This window comes from Vipera berus (genome assembly GCF_964194415.1).
Source record: "Vipera berus genome assembly, chromosome: 2".
In the NCBI taxonomy this organism is placed as follows: Eukaryota; Metazoa; Chordata; class Lepidosauria; order Squamata; family Viperidae; genus Vipera; species Vipera berus.
Window position 1 is genome coordinate 201,640,424 of NC_138203.1, and position 22,390 is coordinate 201,662,813.

Consider the following 22,390-nt stretch of genomic DNA (forward strand, 5'->3'; position numbering starts at 1 on the left):
GGGCTGTTCAGTCTTAACATAGATGGTCTCTTTGACCCCTCTTTCAACTATTGGCACAATCAAGACCTGGATGTCTGAGAATCTCCATAGACATACACCTGAAACCTACGTGGATATATTGATGAGAAATTGTACCAAATACTGACCTTTCATTTCATAGCTCCTCTGAGTCTTTTGAATGTTGTAGATTTTTCTAATCCAAGGTATTGTAAACAACTTGCAGCTTTAGTTTTGGCTCATTTGGTAATCAGAATCTCATAATGTGTGAGCTTTTCTGTAAAGAAGATGCCACTAGTGGCTGTGGCAGGTGAATGCACGTTCTGCCATGACCCCCATCAAGCCATCCTGATGACTTAAAATGAACTATATAAATGTCTTTAGACAGCAGCTGGAAGTAAAACATGCAAACATATTTTGTTTTTAGGGTAGCAAGCCATGCTTCTTTGCAAAATAAAAATATTCTATTCTTACCAAGAAATAGGGGTTGACTTGCTGCTGCAGGAAAAAAAAATCCTGGGAGTGATTCCTTTTTTTAACGTGTTTGATCTCATTGCCTTAGTGCACAGGTCTGCAACCCGCGGCTCCGGAGCCGCATGCGGCTCTTTCAGCCATCTCCTGCGGCTCCCAGTCCTCTGCCATGTGCAGTCCAAAAAAAAAAAAACCCAAAGTGGGACTAAAAAATTTCAACCAATTAATTCAAATATGCAGGGTAGGTGTATATCTCGCCTTGGCTCCACTCTTCAGTCAAACCCTGTTCTGCACATGTGCGCATGTACGCGCATGCGCACACATTTATTTGCGGCTCCCAGTTTTTCCTTTTGTGAGGGAACCAGTTCCGAGTGGCTCTTTCACTGTTTCAGGTTGCTGATCCCTGCCTTAGTGTATGCCTTTGTCACAGAAGAGGACGAGATATAGGGGTGGGAGGCAGATGAAGGGAAAGCAGCAAACTATTCTGTAGCTGTCAATTAAAATGAGTTACTCTTCATTTATACTCTGTGGTTAGAAAGATCTGTAGATGGTGAAGAAGGTAAAGAGAGCAAGCGTTTTACTGCACCAGTCTAAGATTAAGAGGCATGCTTAATGATGGGGGATCTCCTTTGTAGAGATTCAGTGGAAAGTTCAGATCCTGTTTGGACAGAGCAATACATAAATAAGTAGACAGCCAGATTAGATCAACTAGGTTTTAATCTCCTTGCCAATCTAGGAAACTGCTTCAGTGGTTCACATCATAGAAGATTCCTATCTGTTATTTTGTAAATATGGAGCCAATAAGCAATATCAACCTAACCATATATATTGTGTGTATATATAGTCTGGTAACCTGTAGACCTCTTTCCTTGTAATTCAAACATGACTTCACTGGTCTTTCTCTTTGAATCCCATAATAGCATAAAGTTTGATTATCAAGTGACTACCTCATTGAGCCTCTGGTGGAGTTAGTGGTACTACTACTATAGTGGTAGTACCACTATACAAATAACTTCTAGGACTCCTTTTTCCATTTGATTTGCAAATCCCTCTCCTAATCTCTTCTTTTAAAATGCCCTTTGTTCACCTTGGGATTTGTGTATCAATTGGTGTTTGTTCCTCTGTCCTTTTCTCTAGACCTTTTTTTAATCTCATATTTTCTGCTTCTACCTTTCTGCCAGTGATAATCTTCAAGTTCAGATTTTCATTCTTTACTCTCACCTAATGTCCAGATGGGATCTGGACATACATGTATCTGACATGTATCAAAAAACTTGACATTTTAACATGTGCTTCTGTTGCATCAGTTTCCATTGCTGAAGAGGCAAGCAACTTTAAAAAGTTGTTCCTTGGTCAGCGAATACTGTTAGTTAAGAAATATTTTAAGTTAAACTCTGATATTATGCCTATTTTCCATATGTTTCAATGTTCCCTCCTAGCTGTTCCTCTGTCATCACCTCCAGAAGTTCAACATAGCAAAGACAGACTTCCTGTTTTCCTCAACAAGTCTGTCTCCTGATTCACTGGGTTTTTTTTTTGTTTTTTTTAATCCCATTTATAGATACCAGCTTTCTCTCTAAAAGAGCCTTGCAATTTTCTCTGAATTCTCTATACCTTAGTAATGTGTTCGGTGTTTTTTTTTCTTTTAGACATGTAAAGAATTTAAAAGATGGCTAATAATGGAGTGGGGGGGGGAGATCAAGGTTTAAAATGGACATTGAATGCTCACCTCCATTATATAATGACCAGATTGTCATGGACACAAGATATGCATAGATACCCTGAGTCAACTAGGCATCTGGTAGAAGCTGGCCAGCTTCCGTAAAAGGCTTTGCTTTATCTTGTTTGCTCTTTCCCTGTAGGTGATAGTTACTTGGCAATACTGAATAATTCAAAACACCTCCTCCAGCATGACACTGATAGAGAAAAGCAAACACGTGGAAAGAGCAATAATGTTTGTTATATTTAGAAAAGATGCTAGATTAGCTTTGGATGGTGGTGGAGGCCTTCTTTCTCTTTTTTCATTTTCATTAGCTGACTTACTTCCCTGATAACCAGAAAATATACAAAAAGGATTCTGATGTTTTGCAGATACTGTCTCAAGCTTAATTAGCATTTATCTTAATCTCTTTTTTTTCTTCTTCACACCAGCTAGGTAATGAAATGCTATTGCGGCATTTTTAACTATTATGTTATATTGCCAGATAGAGACTTCAAGGAAGCTGACCTTTCTCAAGTCCAGGGTTATAAAAACTAGACTGTTAATTATGTTTTTATTGGAAAGATGCATCTCTGCTTAGTTGTGGTAGGAAGTATTCTCTGAACAAATGTGGTGGATAGAAAGAGCTGCTGATGTACAAAGAGTGGAATTGACATTATAGAAAAAGGTTACTTATGTTTGTGTAGTTCAGCTTTAATTGGGTTATCAGCTGAAGCTTAAAGAATTAAATGATTTAACTTCAGTATTAGGTTTCTGTTGAGGTAAATCATCCCTATGCCTACAAAGGTTGTTCCTAGGGTAGTTTGCCTTGCATTAAAAGCATAAAAATTGCCTTTCAATCATTTATTTGATACTGAGCAATTGTCAGAATGTTGAGAGCAAAGGCTGAAAACAAATAGTATGGATGCAGGTATTTCAGCAAGTCAACTATTTTCATATATTCTCTTCTATTAAAATTATTTTTAATCCAGAAACAGTATAACTTTATGTACATTATGATGGAGTCTTTCTGATTCTCTCACACAGCCTTTGTTTGAACTAGTGAGAAGGAGGCTTTTCCTCACTCATACAGTTGGTAACTCACAGTCACTCATACTCCAGTCACCTCATGACTAGACTTTTGTGATGTGTTCTACATGGGACTGCCCTTAAAGACCGTCTAGAAGTTACAGCTGGTTATCACCTACAAAATCTTTCGTGGCATTTTGCCTTGTTTTTTGAAGGACCCACCTGTCTTCAATTGTTTCGGCCTGCATGAATTTTTTATGATATGTGAACCAATTCTGAATCAGTTAGACAAACCTATATTTGTTGAGAATCCTTGACCACAGATTTTACTCACCATTGATAAGATTAGGACTTTCCCTGTTCATCTTCTAAGAGAACTTGTGGATCTCTCTTAACCTGTCAGTTATGTCTCTGGTGCCTTAGGCTAATTTGAGATCTTCTCTGACATGGTCACCTATTGCTCAGGTTGAGAATCAAGTCCCCAGCTTTCCCACAACAAAAAAATTGGTAGGATTAATATAATGTTTTTGTTCTTAAGGATCAACAGTCCTCTCTGAAAGCAAAATATATTAAACTAGTTCAAGTTTCATTTACTCCCATTCCATTGGCTTCTAATCTTTCTTGGGACAGCAAGAGATTCTTGGACCAAACCAGTTTTTGTGCCATTGACATTTCATTATATTGAGATTAATTATACTGCAGAATAACGGAAGGACTGCTGTTTCTTATTGCAACATCCGCTCTATAACTCATTTTTAATGGAGGCAGAGTGGCAGACAACCCTGAGTTGCTGCATGCTGTCAAATAATGACTTAATTTTCAGAAACATTCTGAAGGCTTCTCAGCCAACAGGATAAAGTATGTAGAGTGAACACATACAGCCAAATAGGGCAAGCCTTTTCAGCATAATTTAGTTATGCCTCATTCCCAAGGGTTCTGTGCTGATGGCTTGTTGAGTCTCTTAAATTTTTGACTTGGTTGTTCCTCATTGCATTGTATATTCTGTTGCACACTTTTGTTTCTGGAGACTGTGGAAGTTTCTACAAAAATCAGTAAAAACAGTATTGCTTGGTGTGCCACTCTTAGATCTGTGAGTGCATTTTGGTATAAGTAGTGCATTTAGCTGTACAGGCAGTTTTGAACTTGTTGATTTCACTTTTATCCTTTAACGCTTTATGTATAAAATGAAGTTGTTTTCTGGAGCAAGTGTGTATGCACAGCGCTCTCTCTCTCTCTCTCTCTCTCTCTTGTGTGTGTGTGTGTGTGTGTGTATCACTACTGTGACCACTGCCTGTGGATGGCCTTGGGTTAGGCTGAAACAGGAAATAAGATTTGTCCCATGTTTGGGGCCTAGCAAGGTGTGTGTGTGTGTGTGTGTGTGTGTGAGAAATGTTTGTTAAGTATTTAGATTACCTTGCTAGACCCCAAACATATATAAATATATATGGAAAATTTGTGTTTATCACATGGGCAGCAGCCTGCCTATCTGTAAAAATGGCACTTTTGTTTGTTTTTGGCAGCCAGGAAGGGAAAAGAAGATAAATCTGCAGGTGAACCTTTTCCTGATTATGTCCAAGGTTAAGTTTAAATGTAAACAACATAGATTTAAAAGAAAGGGTTTATTCAAAAGTAAACTGATAGATTTTAATTCATGCAGTACAGTATTTTGTGCCACAATGTTCTTCTGCCATGGAAGAGGTAATTAATTGAAAAAAATTACATGGAGATCCAACACATATAGTCCTCATCTTGTTTTGCATCAGAATATCTGTATCTTCAGGGCAAATGATTGCTCTGCAGCCAAGGGAATCTCAAGCTGAAACTACAGTTCTTGGCTGCAAAAATCTGGATGATCACTAGATGAAAAGATAACATATGTCAATTTTCCAGAGTTCTGGTGACCTAGAGGTTTGTTTTTTAAATTCCCCTGTTTGCAATGGGCAAAACAGTTTCATCTGATGAAACATGGAACTGAATAACAGAATATAACAGAATAACTGAGTTGGAAGGAAGCTTGGAGGTCTTTTAGTCCAACTCCCTGCTCAAGCAGGAAACCCTATACCGTTTCAAACAAACGATTGCCCAATCTTTTCTTAAAAACCTCCAGAATTGGAGCACCCACAACTTCTAGAGGAAAGCTGTTGCACTAATTAATTATTCTGTCAGGAAAGTTCTAGGTTGGTTTCTTCTCGAGTAGTTCGACAATTGGTTGGAAAACTGGAAAATTGTTTTTTTGCTCCTCCTTAAATTCCATTTTTTAGCATCCATCGGGTCAAATGTTTTGGCAGGATGTATAGTGGGAGTAGCCAAACAGGATTCTGCAAAGGCATATAATAACCCATGTGTGTATATTGACAGATGGCTTTTCAAAGAATTGCAGTTACTGTACATGTTTGTAAGGGACCAGATCCTTAGTGACCTTTCTATGAGAGGCAGGATTGCTGGGAAAAAAAAAATACTGTTCTCAGGCTATTTCCTGATCAAAAATTATTATTTACTTTGCTGTCTGAGAAGTTGAGACTTGTTTAGATAAATTATTGTGATTAAACTTACCAAATGTACCAAATAAAACATCACATGTAGCTCAAGGTACTATAATTATCTCCTTAACAAATATAGCAATAGCACTTAGACTTATATACCGCTTCACAGTTCTTTACAGCCCTCTCTAAGCAGTTTACAGAATCAGCATATTGCCCCCAACATTTTACCTTGGAAGGATGGAAGGCTGAATCAACCTTGAGCCTGTGAGAATTGAACTGCTGGCAGCCAGCAGCCAGCCGAAGAAGCTTGCAGTATTGCATTCTAACCACTGTGCCACCACGGCTCTACAAATATACAGTATTTGTATGTTTTACCTGTGGGAGTGTAATGGTATGTGGGAATGACCTTGGCAGATAGTTGGGGGGGAGATACTACCAGAGAATCATTGATAAAAGTGTGTATCCCATAGAGAAAGAAACTCAGAAAGGAATCTTCCTAATGTCTCAGGCTGTAAAAGAGAGGATGGGAGATTTGAATTATCAGATTTACAAGATTCTGTCAATGTAGCCTTGCAATAAAGTATAATTAAGTCATTTCATCAGGTTTTCCGTCTGGGAAGGGCTGACAGGGAGTACATTTATCAAAATACTATTCCATATGTTTACATTTCTGGATAAGTAAGAATATTTCTATTATGCTCAGTAGTCACAGTTTGTCCTTTTAAATTATTTATTTAAAACTATTTTTGTTTGCCTAATGTCTGAAGACAGTACAAGGACTGTTTCATTCTATTTGGCAGATACTCACCAATTCACTGCCTGTGCTCCTATGATAGGCTTAGAACTGAACTGTGATTTATGCATTTAATCCATTTTTCTGGATTAATATCCTGTACCATATAAATAGGTTGATGCAACATACTAGGTTGAAATGTAATTGGCTAGTTTGTGCAAAAATAGTCATGGGTTCACCCTAATGTGCAAATTCTCTCTTCCTGAGGAAGTACAATAGCATGAGTATACTATAGCTTATGATATATTTATCAAATTCTTGTGAGGCTCCTAATTTGAAAAAAAATTAGGGTGATGGGGCATTGTGGTATATAAATCCACCCACATGTAGATCTAGTATGTATTTATACCCCACAATTTATGTTTATTGATCACTACTCAACAGGCAAGGTTTTTTTTATGGATGTATACTTTTTCTCTATTGCTCCAAGGAAATCATGTAGAGTACTAAGATTTAGAGAAGTCAAGGAAAAAAAGAAAATGTATCTAACATTCTAAAGCACTTCAAAGCAGTAATTTTAGAAAAAATACTTACGGAAAGATGGGAATCCTTTGTTTCAGAGAGTTTCTTCAACATATATTAACAATATGCTAGACAAGGGAATATGAATGTTTGGAATTCAAATGGTAAATGCTTGAACAGACTTACATTGTTCACTAGTTTGTCCAAACCTGTAGCTTATCGATGGAAGTAAGTATGGGCTTTTAAAGCAGATTCTGAAAAAGTATGACAGGCAAGAGTTTGGATTGCTTAGACTAGACTGCTTTATTTTGTGCTCCGTCACTGCCATGCCAGATGTGGAATATAAGCTTCAAGGGTGCAAATTATCTTGCAGTCAATTACCAAGCTTTAAGATATGCTATACCAGGGGTGTCAAACTCAATTTCATTGAGGGCCGCATCAGCATTGCGGTTGCCCTCAAGGGGCCGGGTGGGTGTGGCCTGGGTGGGCATGGCCTACTGGGTGGGCGTGGCTAGAGTGTGTATGGCCTACTGGGTGGGCATGGCCAGCTCTACATCGTTCGCATCAAGGGTGCCTATGGGGGCCTGGGCAGGAGTGGGTCTGAGGGTCTCTGGCAGAAGGAGGGTCTCTCGGCCAGGGCCAAGGCAGTGGGGGCCGTTCCCTCACTGTTTCCAGGATGGCTTCGCGGGCCACATAAAACCACTTTGCGGGCCGGATCCGGCCCCCGGGCCTTGTGTTTGACATGTCTGTGCTATACTATGCCAGATTGTCACAGGCAAGTCTCTTTTTCTGCCCCTACAGTGAAATTAAGAACCTCTAGAAAGAAGGAAAGAAACATTCCCTAGCTTATCCTGTAGATACATACACACAAAACTATTCAGAAGTTATAAGCAACACTATAAGTTGCTTTTCCAGAATAATTTCTGGGAGAAATGATGGCAAATCCAAGCATATACTGGTTTCCAAGCATTCTGTCTTGCATCCCTAATTATAAAGCACAAATTGGAGACTACTTGCTTTTGTTGCCATACCAAGATCCCCCTGTGTTTCTGATCATTAGTAAACAAAGTGTTTGTGATCTTTCTCTTCAGTATAGTGGTATTTGCCTTAACAATAATTTTGCTTTTTGAAAAAAAATAGTTTTCAAAAAGAGTTGAAAGTTTGTGCTTTCCCGATTTATATGAATAGTAAAATGAAACCTAGTTGAGAATTCAGACTGTGCACATGGGAAATATAAGAAAAGAACATAACCAAAGGAAGAGAAGCACAATGGAAAGAAAGCCAGAATAATAGTTCCTAATTTCATTTAGGATTATCAGGGGGAGGGTGGGTGCATACATTCATTACCAATGTTAAGTGTTCTCAGTGTTAGTTCTACCTTCAGTGGAACTTAGCTCCCTTGTTCAGTGCTTCACTTGCCCAGAAATAAATTTGAGTAACTTTTTTTTCATAATTGTGAATATCACAGCATTATTCAGTGCAGTATTGCCCAACTTTAGAAGCAAGCCCTTCTATGATATGACATGGTCCTCTCCAGTTCTTCAGAGTTGCCTATTTGATCCCTGGTTTTCTTGCTTCTTCTTCTGATTGGCACAATTCAGACATGCCAGCTTAGCGTGTATGTAAGGAGCCATCTTATTGGCCATATCTGTTTCCAGCTTGTCCAGTCAACTACCTCAATCTGTTCCAAGCTTAGTAAAGTTTCTGCTTTCAAAGTCTTCATTGCCAGTGATTTAATTATTATTCTCTTCCTCTCTCCTCATCTTCAGGTTTTTCGCACGGACTTAATAACAGCAATGAAGATTCCAGATTCTTTCCAGCTGAGCCCAGATGAGTACTATATCCTTGCTGATCCCTGGAGACAAGAGTGGGAAAAGGGTGTTCAAGTGCCAGCAAATACAGAAACAATCCCAGAACCAGAGGTTAGGTAAGTGAGGCTGATACCCTTTTCTCTATCCTGAGTGAGATACATGTTTATGGTTGGTTTTGTCTTGGCTTTGTCTCTGGGACACTGTGTTGATTTCATTGTTCAGCACCTGTGTTTCACTGAGGGCTTTCCAAAATCATTAAGTAAGTCTGCTGGTAATTAGGCAAAGAAACCATGCAGTGCGATACTTGAGGTTACTGGAAAAGAGGAATGCAGTACCACAGCTGTGCTGTAAGACTTCTAAGTGATTGGTCAGGGCAGTTTAGTGCAGAACATGTTTCTCAATGGATTCTGGATCTAAAATGCATAAATAAAAGAATAGGTAAAGTTCTACCTGTACATTTTGAATCTTTGATTAGAAATTCATTACTGTTATTATTAAACCTTTGCAGTATGCCGTGTCTACCATGGATGATTTCTGTGGAAATATTTAACGTTTAGGAACAAGGACTCTATAAGGAGGAAATTTTGAAATTTTCTTCTTTGTCTTGGAAGGCATTGTTAGTGAAAGCCAGAGTGGTTGATAAAATGGGACTGTGTATGCTACAAAAATCATGTGGAAGAGCAGCTTTAGAATTTGCTTGATTACAGTGCTTCTCTCTCTTCTCTTCTGTTTGTTGAATAGCTTGTTTCTTCCTTCAAGCTTCTGTGCACACCTGAAAATAGGCTGCTGCTTTAATAAATCCGAGCATTACAACTGACTCTTTAATGCAACTTTTAAAGCAGGGGCATCTGGTTTTAGGTTTGCATTGAAATCTGAAAAAGGAAGCAGAAAGATGCAGTACTTCTCCGTAGCATTTCTTCTGAGTCATTTTCAAAGTATGCATTATTTTAATATGAAACATGAACTGTAACACTTAATCACTGAAATTAACCAAATGAGAATTTACTAAAAGGTTAGGGAGGTTGGAAGGGAGATGAAAGGCATTCTGCCTCATTAGAACCTACTAGCTCTTCTTAAAAAAACATTTTCTTCCCTTTTCTTGGCTTTAAAGAGAATTAGGAGACGTATTATTCTAGCTCTATTAACTTCTAGGACAGTGGTGGCAAACCTATGGCACATGTGCCAGAGGGGGGCACATGTGCCAGAGGGGGGCACTCTCTGTGGGCATGAACGCCTTGCTCTTTCGCTATGTTTTCACAGGAAAAAGCCATTTCTCAAGCCCCTTCCTAGCCAAAACAAGCCTCCGGAGCGAGCACACTGTTTTCAGCTTTGAATTATATCAAATCTGACACCAGAAACAGACTAAGATGACCTGAGTGCTGCATGTGTTGCTCTCAAACTTACAAAGTATAAGCCAAAGTTAGACAAATTATCAGCATGCATACAACAGCAAAAATCACATTAATTGTTCAAAAGTGTGCCAAATGCAAACTTTTGTTGTTGTTGTTGTTAGCTGCGAAGTCGTGTCCGACCCATCGCGACCCTATGGACAACATTCCTCCAGGCCTTCCTGTCCTCTACCATCTTCTGGAGTCCATTTAAGCTCGCGCCTACTGCTTCAGTGACTCCATCCAGCCACCTCATTCTCTGTCGTCCCCTTCTTCTATTGCCTTCAATCTTTCCCAGCATTAGGCTCTTCTCCAATGAGTCCTTCCTTCTCATTAGGTGGCCAAAGTATTTGAGTTTTAGCTTCAGGATCTGGCCTTCTAAAGAGCAGTCAGGATTGATCTCCTCTAGGACTGACCGGTTTGATCGCCTTGCAGTCCAAGGGACTCGCAGGAGTCTTCTCCAGCACCATAGTTCAAAGGCCTCAATTCTTTGGCGCTCAGCCTTTCTTATGGTCCAACTTTCACTGCCATACATTGCAACTGGGAAGACCATAGCCTTGACTATACGCACTTTTGTTGACAGGGTGATGTTTCTGCTTTTTAGTGTGCTGTCTAGATTTGCCATGGCTTTCCTCCCCAGGAGCAAGCGTCTTTTAATTTCTTGGCTACAGTCCCCATCTGCAGTGATCTTGGAGCCCAGGAAAATAAAATCTGTCACTACCTCCATTTTTTCCCCATCTATTTGCCAGGAATTGAGAGGGCCAGATGCCATGATCTTGGTTTTCTTAATGTTAAGTTTCAACCCAAGTTTTGCACTCTCCTTCTTCACCCGCAACAAGAGGCTCTTTAGTTCTTCTTCACTTTCTGCCATTAGAGTGGTATCATCTGCGTATCTTAGGTTGTTGATATTTCTTCCGGCAATCTTAATTCCAACTTTTGATTCATCTAGCCCTGCCTTTCTCATGATGTGCTCTGCATATAAGTTAAATAGGCAGGGCGACAGTATACAGCCTTGCCGGACTCCTTTCCCAATTTTGAACCAATCAGTGGTTCCATGTCCAGTTCTCACTGTTGCTTCTTGACCCGCATATAGATTTCTCAAGAGACAAATAAGATGGTCTGGTACTCCCATCTCTTTAAGAACTTGCCACAGTTTGTTATGATCCACACAATCAAAGGCTTTAGCGTAGTCAATGAAGCAGAAGTAGATGTTTTTCTGGAACTCTCTAGCTTTCTCCATGATCCAGCGTATGTTGGCAATTTGATCTCTAGTTCCTCTGCCTCTTCGAAATCCTGCCTGTACTTCTGGTAGTTCTCGATCCACATACTGCTGAAGTCTAGCTTGTAGGATTTTAAGCATGACTTTGCTAGCATGAGAAATGAGTGCAATGGTGCGATAGTTTGAACATTCTTTGGCACTGCCTTTCTTTGGAATTGGAATGTAAACTGATCTTTTCCAATCCTGTGGCCACTGTTGGGTTTTCCAAATTTGCTGGCAAATTGAGTGTAGCACTTTTACTGCATTGTCTTTTAAGATTTTGAATAGCTCAGCTGGAATACTGTCACCTCCACTAGCTTTGTTGTTGCTCAGCTTTTCTAAGGCCCACTTCACTTCACATTCTAGGATGTCTGGCTCGAGGTCAGTGACCACCTCATTGTGTTTATCTGGGACGTTAAGCTCATTCTTGTATAGTTCTTCTGTGTAATTTTGCCACCTCTTCTTAATCTCTTCTGCCTCTGTTAGGTCCCTGCCATTTTGGTCCTTTATCATGCCCATTTTTGCATTAAACGTTCCCTTCATCTCTCCAATTTTCTTGAAAAGATCTCTGGTCCTCCCTATTCTATTGTTTTCTTCTATTTCTTTGCACTGTTCATTTAAGAAGGCATTCTTATCTCTTCTAGCTATTCTCTGGAATTCTGCATTCAGTTGGGCGTATCTTTCTTTTTCTCCCTTGCCTTTCGCTTCCCTCCTTTCCTCAGCTATTTGCAAAGCTTCCTCAGACAGCCATTTTGCTTTCTTGCATTTCTTTTTCTTTGGGATGGTTTTGGTTGCTACCTGTTGTACAATGTCGCGAACCTCTGTCCATAGTTCTTCAGGCACTCTGTCTATCAGATCTAATTCCTTAAATCTATTTGTCACCTCTACTGTATATTCAACAGGGATATGATTTAATTCATACCTGAGTGGCCTAGTGCTTTTCCCTACTTTCTTCAGTTTAAGCCTAAACTTTGCAAGGAGAAGCTCATGGTCTGAGCCACAGTCAGCTCCTATGGAGAAAAAATCTTTACAGCATCGGACTTTCCTTTCACCACCAGACACATCCACAGCTGAGCGTCCTTTCGGCTTTGGCCCAGTCGCTTCATTCTTTCTGGCGCTACTAGTACTAGCCCTCTGCTCTTCCCCAGTAGCATATTGGACGCCTTCCGACCTGAGGGGCTCATCTTCCAGCGTCATATCGTTTTGCCTTTTGGTACTGTCCATAGGGTTTTCATGGCAAAGATACTGGAGTGGGTTGCCATTTCCTTCTCCAGTGGATCACGTTTTGTCAGAACTCTCGGCTATGACCTGTCCGTCTTGGGTGGCCCTGCACGGCATAGCTCATAGCTTCATTGAATTACGCAAGCCCCTTCGCCACGACAAGGCAGTAATCCATGAAGGGGATTACTTTTACCTTTCATTAAAAAGTTGTTTGTATCATTGAAAGCTCTGTTATTGTATTTTTCTTTTAAGACAAAAGATGTTAATGTATGAGTTGTTTTTTCTAAACTAAAACCTCAGTATTCAGATTAAATTGCCGTGTTGGCACTTAGTGGTAAATAAGTGGGTTTTGGGTTGCAATTTGGGCACTCGGTCTCTAAAAGGTTTGCCATCGCTTTTCTAGGAGGTGCTTGGCTATTTCCTTGCTATAACCAGCTACAGATCATTTCTCTAGCACAGGTATATTTTGAACATGGAGAGCAACTTTAAAAGGGTTAGTTGCTCTGTAGGAGTTGCTTTTAGTGCTTATAATAATGTGAGTCCAAGTCCCTGGTGTAAGGGGATGAATTTAGAATGTGTGGATAGGATCCTCTTAGGTGAGAACTGATGTTCCTTACCATTGGTTCTGTTTTGATGAAAGATAAGAGAAGTGGGTGTTTTCCTTGAACACACATGTCAAAGCTTGGATGGTTGGGTGATTTTCACTTGTATGTTCCCACAGAGAATTGAATTTTAATTTTAACCAGGCAACTGAATTCTACTCCCACTTTAGGCATGGAAAGCCAGCTGGTGACTTTGGACCAGACACTCTCTCTCAGCCCAGTCTACCTTACTGTGTTGTTGGGGAGGGTGTAGACTGGATATGGGATAGTGGTGATGACAAAAGCTATTTGACTGTCTTGATCAGATTGTCATCTGGTGTGTTGGTTTTGTGGTGACGTGCCTCTTCTGAAAGGATCAGGGGCCCACCCTAATGTGCTCCATCTTAAGACTTAGAGAAGCCAATGAATTCCTAAATCCGGTCAAAGAATGCCGACTGGTGGCCCCCAGGGGGAGGGCGTTCTCTGTGGGTGCACCGGATTTATGGAACCATCTTCCGGTTGAGCTCCGGATGGCGCCCGATCTCCGCTCCTTCCGGCGCGATCTTAAAACCCATCTCTTTAAACAAGCTGGCCTGGCCTGATAGGACGGGGTGGGATTTTTAATTAATGAATTTTAATCTTAAATTTGTATTAATTTTATGGGCATTGTTTAATTATGTTTTAATAATCTTAGTTTTTGTATCTAGTTTTTTATGTATTGCCCTGTTCACCGCCCTGAGTCCCTAGGGAGAAGGGCGGTATATAAATTAAATAAATAAATAAATAAATAAATAAATAAATAAATAAATAAATAAATAAATCCTCCAGGAGAGTTTGCAAAAGCCAGAGCAAGAATCCTGTCACGGCTCTGATTGAAAATGGAATTATGAGAAAAAACGATGACACGATCAGCCTCAAATGTTTTCTTGGATGATATACCGTAGAACTACTATTTTTCCTGATTTTCTGGAGCAGAGAATAATGGACCAGGCCAAGAGAAAGTTAAAATGATGTACATCTACTAATTTGTGATGAGGCTGCAAAAAAGTTTATTTTGTAATCTCCACTGCATCCTCAAATAGACATCCAGCAGAGCTCTTCAGAATAATTAAGGTCTTGGTATTTGCCCTTGATAATCCCAAAAGCCTACTATGGCCAATTTGCAAGACATTCGGAAGATAAAATCATGTTCATGTCATCTCGTATTCTACTTTTGACACAGTATCTAGTGTATCATTTGGTCCAATTATGTCTCAGTGTTTTCAGTTTTGAAGGCCTGAGGATATGTACAAGATACTTGTAGCTGATCAGTCTGCACCTCTTGACCTCTGCCCCTCTTGGCTGTTAGAGCTAGCTGAGCTAAGTATATCTGTAAAGTGATTGAGTACATTTTTGAGGGGTAGCTTGTGTTACTAGCTCTTAAAGAGGTGGTGGTGCCCCTTCTGAGGGACAAAACATGGATGTAAAGTCTTACTATTTTCATCAAAGCACCTCCTTTGGGGGGCAAGGGGCTGGAGAGTGATAATACTGTGCATATCATTTTGTTGAGAAAAAACCAATTATGTTGAATTTCAACCTGGACTCGGACACAATTTTAAGACTGAATTAGCCTTGGATGACCTGATGGATGATCTATGAGAAAGAGATGACAGTGTGATTTTGTTGATCCTGCAGCTATTTTTTTGGTACTATTAACCATTGGTGTTCTTCTGAATCAGCTCCATGAGATGGTTTTGGAAACATGCCAACTTGCAGAGACAGTATTAGAAAATAACATTGAATGACAGTACCTTAGAATCATGGCAGTTGATCAAGGTATAATTATATCCCAAATAATTCTTAACCATCTACATGAAACCAGTGGATGCAATCATCAGGAGAACCATTTGGTCAACAATGACATTAGCAAGTTTGCCTTTTCCTAAAGAGGAATTGTGTGGCCACTTCTGTCAAAGCATTGGTTAACTGCGTACTTGGATTATTCTAAAACTGCAGTGAACACAGAATGCAGAGGTCGGGTTATTACATTGAGCACCTGGCTGGCCAGATATGACCCCAGCATATTGTGGTGTATTAATCTGCTTTTGGGCCACAGACAGGTTTTCTTATTCATGCATAAAGGTCTGGATGATTTTGATCTACGAGATTGACTTTCTGCTTATAAACTGCATAAACACTGAGATTGTCCAAGGAGATCATATCACAAACTTTCACAAAGTATGGATTGTCACCTTTATTCAGTCAGTCTTTCTGGGAGAGGATGCCTGCTCTGTGGAATGGTCTCCTCCAGTAGCATTCAGTGGTCTTATTGGTGCATTGTTTAGGTACCAATGACTGATCTTTATACTCAGGTCTCATATTAGGGACAAATTCTTTTTTCGTACCCATTCATGTCTTTGATTGTTTAACTTGGTTTCTTTATTTAATGTTATAAAGCACTTAAAATGTTATTTTTTGAACAGCAGTATATAAGTGTTTTAATCAGTAATAAAAACAAAGTAGCATTATTCACACATTTCTTGACCAAGCTATTTCCTACATATATCTTTTCTTTCAAAGTCCACTGAGAATATTTTTTTTTCTAGTTGGAACCTGCTTAAGCAACACTTTATTCTACTACGACAGGGGTCTGGCTGAGGAATTCTGGGAGTTGAAGTCCACAAGTCATAAAAGGGCCAAGTTTGAAGACCACTGTACTAGGAAATTTGGGACCTTGGTCATTTGTGATGGTCTCTTTATGCACAACAGTGTCTATCATTTATCACTAATAAAAAGAGCATTTTAATAGTGTAATTATCCAGTTGCCATTCCCCCATGTATACAATATACAGAAGAGGAAGCTGTGCACTGACTTAACAGTATCTCTGTCTCTACTTTTTTTCCTTTTTTTGGTAAAAGTCAGCTGTGATAAAATGTATAAAAGATTTGAGGAGGCTGCTTTACTTCAAAGATGTTAAGTGTCACTGTGAAGACTGATTAGATAGCATTCTTACTCAGTAAAAATAATGCTTTGACAGGAAACAGAATTTTAAACATGTTTAAGGTGTTTTTCAGATTTTTATCCAGGAAATCTCTCCCTCCCCACAGGATTCAGCAAAGTCAATAATTGCCTGAAGCACTGCTTGCTCAGCAGTGACAGCAGCAACAGCTGTTGGTGAAGGAAAGTTTTGAAATAAACTTTTGTGCTTTCATCTCCTTTGATTAATATGGGGGCAAGGGAAGGAAGTCACCTTCAAAAACTAGAAAATGTTAATGAGAAATTGGAAAGGAAATTGGGCAGATTACATTTTAAACTTACTCAGTATTTTAACACGTGGGTAGAGTATTTGTCTTTACCAACTTTGACACACACATACTTATTTGCAGCCTTGAATGTTCTGCTGTAAAGCTGAAGGTTGAATCTGGTGCTGGGTCAAGATGAAAAGTGATACCTTGGCACTGCCCAGTCTGGAGGTTCCTATTTAAAGCCAGGCTAAACAGATTCACATTTTTGCAAACGTACTTTGCAGGCATGCAGTTGTTTAACAGGCTCAGCGTTTTCTGCCTGGTGAAAGGCTACTGAATATTCTGGCCTTGTTCCAGGACAGCAGTTGAAACTTGAGATTCCTTTGGAATCTAGGAATTCAAGACTGGTTTGGATTAAGTCTAGCCCTCAGACATAGTCCTCAATAGGCAATAAAATTGTCCTGGCTTGCCCTCAGATGGGGTGGATTTCAGTTCTTATAATATGTAGCCAACATGATATCCAATCATTGGTTTTGCTGGCTCATGATCATGCAAGCTGAAGATTTCTCACATTTGGTGCAGAACATCCTAGGAAAGACTGCATCATTTAGACACACATTGAGATATTTAGTGCATATGTGGGGCTTTAGAGCAAGGGTCACCAGCCCCTAGTCCGTGGACCCGTACTGGGCCACAGCATGCCAGCAACTGGTCGGCACAAACAAGCAAAGCCGCATCCATGGGATGCAGGCAGCGCACAAAACCACGCACACTCTGATCCATGGAAAAAACCTTTCTCCACAGAACTGGTCCCTGGTGCCCAAAAGATTGGGGACCTCTGCTTTAGAGAGGAGAAGAAAACTTAGGGTGATGAAATACACCAGATCTTCTTGTTTTCCAAATCTAGAAATAATTTCATCCATAGAGATGGTTAATATACTATCTTATTACTGCTCAAAAAAGGTGGTTTTTTTTTAGTTCTTAACTCATCTGTTTATCAAGTCTGTTTTCTGAGTTAATCTTGCATTTGGTAGATGCAGAGGTGGTCAGGTTTTCCTGTGCTAGGTGCAGACTCAGATAAGATTTGCAGTAGCAGATTTATTGAATTTCTAAAAATATGAAGAAACAGTTACAAAACAGTGATTTGGGCAAGCAAGGCAAGAAAGCAAAATCACAGCTCAAAAGGCAGAATCACATATTCACTGCATCCACAAGGAGCAGGTTAAACCATTGGGAAAATATTATCTATTGAAATATAAAACTGCACCTGTCTTGCTATAGTAGATGGAGTGAAGCTAGTTGGGGGAAGAGATGTAGCAGTTGTTGTTAAACAAAGTTTGGTGTCCCAAATGCATGCCAGTCTATTTCAGGCTGTCAAGAGATCCCAGTGAGTGAGTGGTCTGTGCCAGGGGTCTTCAAACTTGGCTACTTTAAGACTTGTGGACTTCAACTCCCAGAATTCCCCAGCCAGCCATGCTGGCTGGGGAATTCTGGGAGTTGAAGTCCATAAGTCTTAAAGTGGCTAAGTTTGAAGACCCCTGGTCTATGATATAACCTCAAATTCACTGCATTCCTGGTCCAGGCATCGATCATTGAGGGACTTACTTCAAGTTCACAGATGGATACATTGACCTAAATTCATTCATCTGTATTTGTTCTGGACCATATCTCTCACACAACTCTTTCTTAGCCATTTGCACAGTGGACCACTGTCTAAACCAATAAACACATAAGGAAGCCACAGCTTCCTGTGTCGGTACAGCAGGTGCCTCCAAAGTGCTCAGCATTTCCTGTTTTAAATTTCCTACATTTTTGCATAGGCAAAAATGTTTTGTCTTTCATATAAACGTTTCAAGGCAGTTGAGCCCCCTAATTCAGTATAAAAATAAGTATTACACTTGTAGGAGAAACATTTACTGAATCTTGCAACCATGAGTTACAGTTAGTCATTCTGGCACAGATGATTATTTTAAGTGCAGGGCACTTGAGAATCAGAACTGTGGTGTGTAAATAGTGACCTTCTTGGATGTCTTTATGTTAGCAAACAGGAAGGAGGGAAATGAAATGTAAAGTATGCATTGTTCCTTCAATTAGTACTCTTCCCCCCCCCATGTTTTGTCCAGGTATGTTCCACCTTCTGTAAAATAGTCCCCTTAAAATAGGGAAGGTGGGTTTTAGATGCAAAACAGATATCTTCTAGCACAGACATGTCAAACACAAGGCCCGGGGGCCGGATCTGGCCGGTGAAGTGGTTTCATGTGGCCCGCGAAGCCATCCTGGAAACAGTGAGGGAACGGCCCCCACTGCCTTGGCCCTGGCCCAGAGACCCTCCTTCTGCCAGAGACCCTCAGATCTGTCCCACTCCTGCCCAGGCCCCCATAGGCACCCTTGATGCGAATGATGTAGAGCTGGCCATGCCCACCCAGTAGGCCATATGCACTTTAGCCACGCCCACCCATTAGGCCACGCCCACCCATTAGGCCACACCCACCCAGCCCCCTGAGGGCAACCACAATGCTGATGCGGCCCTCAATGAAATTGAGTTTGACACCCCTGTTCTAGCATATATTAAAAATATGAGTTCACTGCTTTGAATGTGTAAGAATCTGGTGGGTATGTTTCTATTTCATAGCATTATAATACAGGCAGCGGGGAAAGATCTTAAGAGTAATTGAAGGATGCTATGGGGAACGAGATAAGAGAAGATAGATGGTGTAGGGCACGGGTGGGACTCTTGCCTTAGACAGAACATCTTCTTAGCTGGCAAATATTTAGATAGTGAATGGACGTGGGATTTTTTTTCTAAAGGGAAATAAGATATCACTTTTCTCGGTTCCTCCTTCAGTTCCAGCAAATAAATCGTTGGCTTTTGGGACAAAAAGTGATTTTGGCTGAGTTTTTTCTTTTGCCTTTCATTTTATTTGTGAGCTTGAGGTATCATAAAAAGAATCTTAAATTCTTGATAACTGTTCCTAGTTTGAAAAATAATTATGGATTTTTTTTTTATAATTTTCATGAAATAAACATTTGGAAGTGGAATAGGCAGATGCCTCCCTTATTCCCTGGAATATAAGAAGAGGGAGGAGATGCAGCACTATTAGATTTGCAAGATTCTGTTATTATACCCGTTCTCAATAAAAGTGGTTTTAGCCTTTCTGTGGAGCTGAGTTTTCAGTCTGGTCTACATAGTGGGGCTGTCACCACTAGAAAGAATATGTAAAAGAAGCCCTACAAGGCTACCTGGTGTTATTATTTGGTGTGTGTGTGTGTGGGGGGGAAATCATCCCTTCAGACAATAAAAAAAACAATGACTTTGAAATCATGAACAACCTAATAAAAAAAAATCCCAAGAATTGAGGCTTCCTCTGCTTCTTTTCTTTTGCTGCTGATAAGCAAACATCCATATCTGATATGAGCAGGTTATTGCTGCTACCTCTTGAACTACTTCTGTGTCAGAAGTGTTATCTAAGTGGTTCAAGAGGGTCAGTTGTTAATTCTTTCTCAAGTTGGCTGAGATGGGATGCACCTGGTTTTCTTGCACTAGCTTTCCAGATAGGTCTGGGCAGCGGTCAGTCCCTCGTAGAGAAAATGACAGCCCTTGGCATAGCCTGAGATGTTAACATTCTCCTTGCTGCCATTATGGCTGCCGCTGTGGTGCTGGTTTCTTCTGTTTTCTTCCTGCTGGTCTCCTTCTGCTACTGCAGTTGGGGACACTTGGCATGGGTTCTTCTCAGAGAAGCAGCAACAATGGATGCGGCTCTCTTTCTTTCTCTGAACATCTTTTTACCAAGGGAGGGATATTAAGGGCTATAGGCCACATGATCAGGAAGATTTTAATGTGTTTGAGCAATGTGGTGGAACTAAGGTAACATACGACATACGACCGACAATCTTTGCTGGCATGGGAGTTTCTAGTTGTTTTGGAACTGTTGGTGAGACCGTTAAAAGTCGTTGGCACTGTTTGAATCTGTTCTACCAGCAGCAAGATCTGACTGCTGGCCTAGTGATGGATTGTATTGCAAATCAGGGCTGTTTCCAGAGGAGGCAAAGAAGGAGAGCACCTGGAGCTTATGGAGCGAAGGAACTGGATGAGGCTGTCGGCAGGCCCAGAGGAAAAGAGAGAGGCTTTTGGAGGAGTTGGTGGTGGCGGCAGCGTGCTCCAGGGGCGAAAAGAAGCAAGGCCTTTTAAAGGAAAAGGTGGAAGCGTCAGGATCAGAAAAAGGAAAGAAGGCGAGGTTGTCAGAATACAAGCTAATTTGAGGGCTAATCCACATGGAGCCCCATTTCCATCTGTCCTATTTGCCATCGTTCACTCCCTAGAGACTAAAATGGACAATGTGAAATTTGAGTGGGCCATGAACAAGGAGTATATATCGGAGGTGGTGACCCTTTGAGAGCTGTATGCAACGAAATTTCATTTTGATGTATGTCGATTGGTGTACATTCAAAGTGACAATAAAGTTATTATTATTCAACTACTACTTGGCCTCTCAGATCCCAGCTCCCAGCTCCCTTGGTCTCTGGCAGCCCAGTCATGTAGCTGTAAAAGGCACAAAGAGAGTTGCTTCATTACTTCCACTGAGGGAACTTCTCCGGCCTGCCACACTTTTCTTCTCCCTCTTTGATTCCCTTTTTATTTTATGATTCTTCTGTAATAAACTTTGTGATCTGTATACTCTAACCATTATGCAGAACAAGAAAGTTTTTACGTTCTTGCTCTTTAACTCATGATTCTACCTTAGCTGAGCTGTATGCACATATTTATATTGACGAGATATACATAGGGATATCTCCCTTGTGCCCTGCATTTCATATGTGTATTTTATTACTATTTACACTCAGATATATGCTGACAGAACAATATGTACGCATGTTATTGGTTACTTGGTATGTCCGGCAACCTATTAGCAGTTGCTTCTGCCATGCATCTTTGTACATTACTAATATTTATAATGCAGCTAATTTTCCTAATCACATACTTCCCTTTTAGTCAACTTTCTCTTGATTAAAAGATATTTCTCAGGACAGGAAGCTTCAGATATTTATTTCTCTGTATATATCTTACAGCAAAACTGCAAAGGCATTATGGAAGTATTCCAGTGACTACTGTGTATGAAATACAAGCTCTCTATATAACAATTGTTGCTCAAGTTTTTTGCCCTCTTTTTTTCCTCCTGCAGTATATAAAAGGTCTAGCAGTGATTCTGTTTTGGATGGGAGGTAAAGTTTCCATCTGTTCTTTGGGAATTATGTGATCTGATATCAGGTTGCTTACTTTGATCATGTGAGAATTAACTGTCACACCACAGTCCAAAAACTTGCTCCTCTTTTTGTTGGATTAGACCTAGAATTGTTATTGTTTCTTCTTATATTTTATTTATATAGACACTTCCCAATCTTCTATTGCCTATACATAATTCAAAGAAACTAGCAAAATACAAAAACAATTTAAAATGCCTAGAAACACTGGATAAAATATTGAAGGATTCTCTTAGCTTTTCTATCCAGAACATTTTTTAGTCAACACTTTTGCTATTTTGTTAGAAATATTAAAAGTAATATTTACTCAGTCCTTAGAGGATCAGATCATTGGAGCAGAAGACTTTAATAAAGTGATAACCACTTTGGGATCTGTCATAAGATTCTTTTTTACAAAATTTATTGTGAAATATTTTCTCCTAAAACATATGTTGGATATCTTTTCATTTTGTCCACTTATTTTATTAATTTTGTTTTAACTTATCAAAGAGCATATTACCAGGCATCTCACCCAGAAATGATTTGCTATTAAATTTTTTAGTTCTGCGTTGATAATAACCAGATAACTGGATAGCCTATAGAGCAGGGGTCTTCAAACATGGCCCTTTTATGACTTGTGGACTTCAACTCCCAGAATTCCTCAGCCAAGAATAGGAATAGACTAGAAGACCTTGGAGGTCTTCTAGTCCAGCCCCCTGCTCAAGGAGGAGAAC

The 22,390-nt window shown here is 40.0% G+C and overlaps 1 protein-coding gene across 3 annotated transcripts in view; it reads left to right on the forward strand.

The window, feature by feature from the left end:
• The window catches only part of JADE2 (jade family PHD finger 2), a 182,615-nt gene that overhangs the window by 44,718 nt on the left and 115,507 nt on the right, over positions 1-22,390 (forward strand). For all 3 annotated transcript variants that reach the window (XM_081320987.1, XM_081320986.1, XM_081320985.1), the window contains exon 4: positions 8,704-8,861. In XM_081320987.1, coding sequence (XP_081177113.1) covers positions 8,704-8,861 — 158 coding nt within the window. The remainder of the gene's footprint in view (positions 1-8,703; positions 8,862-22,390) is intronic.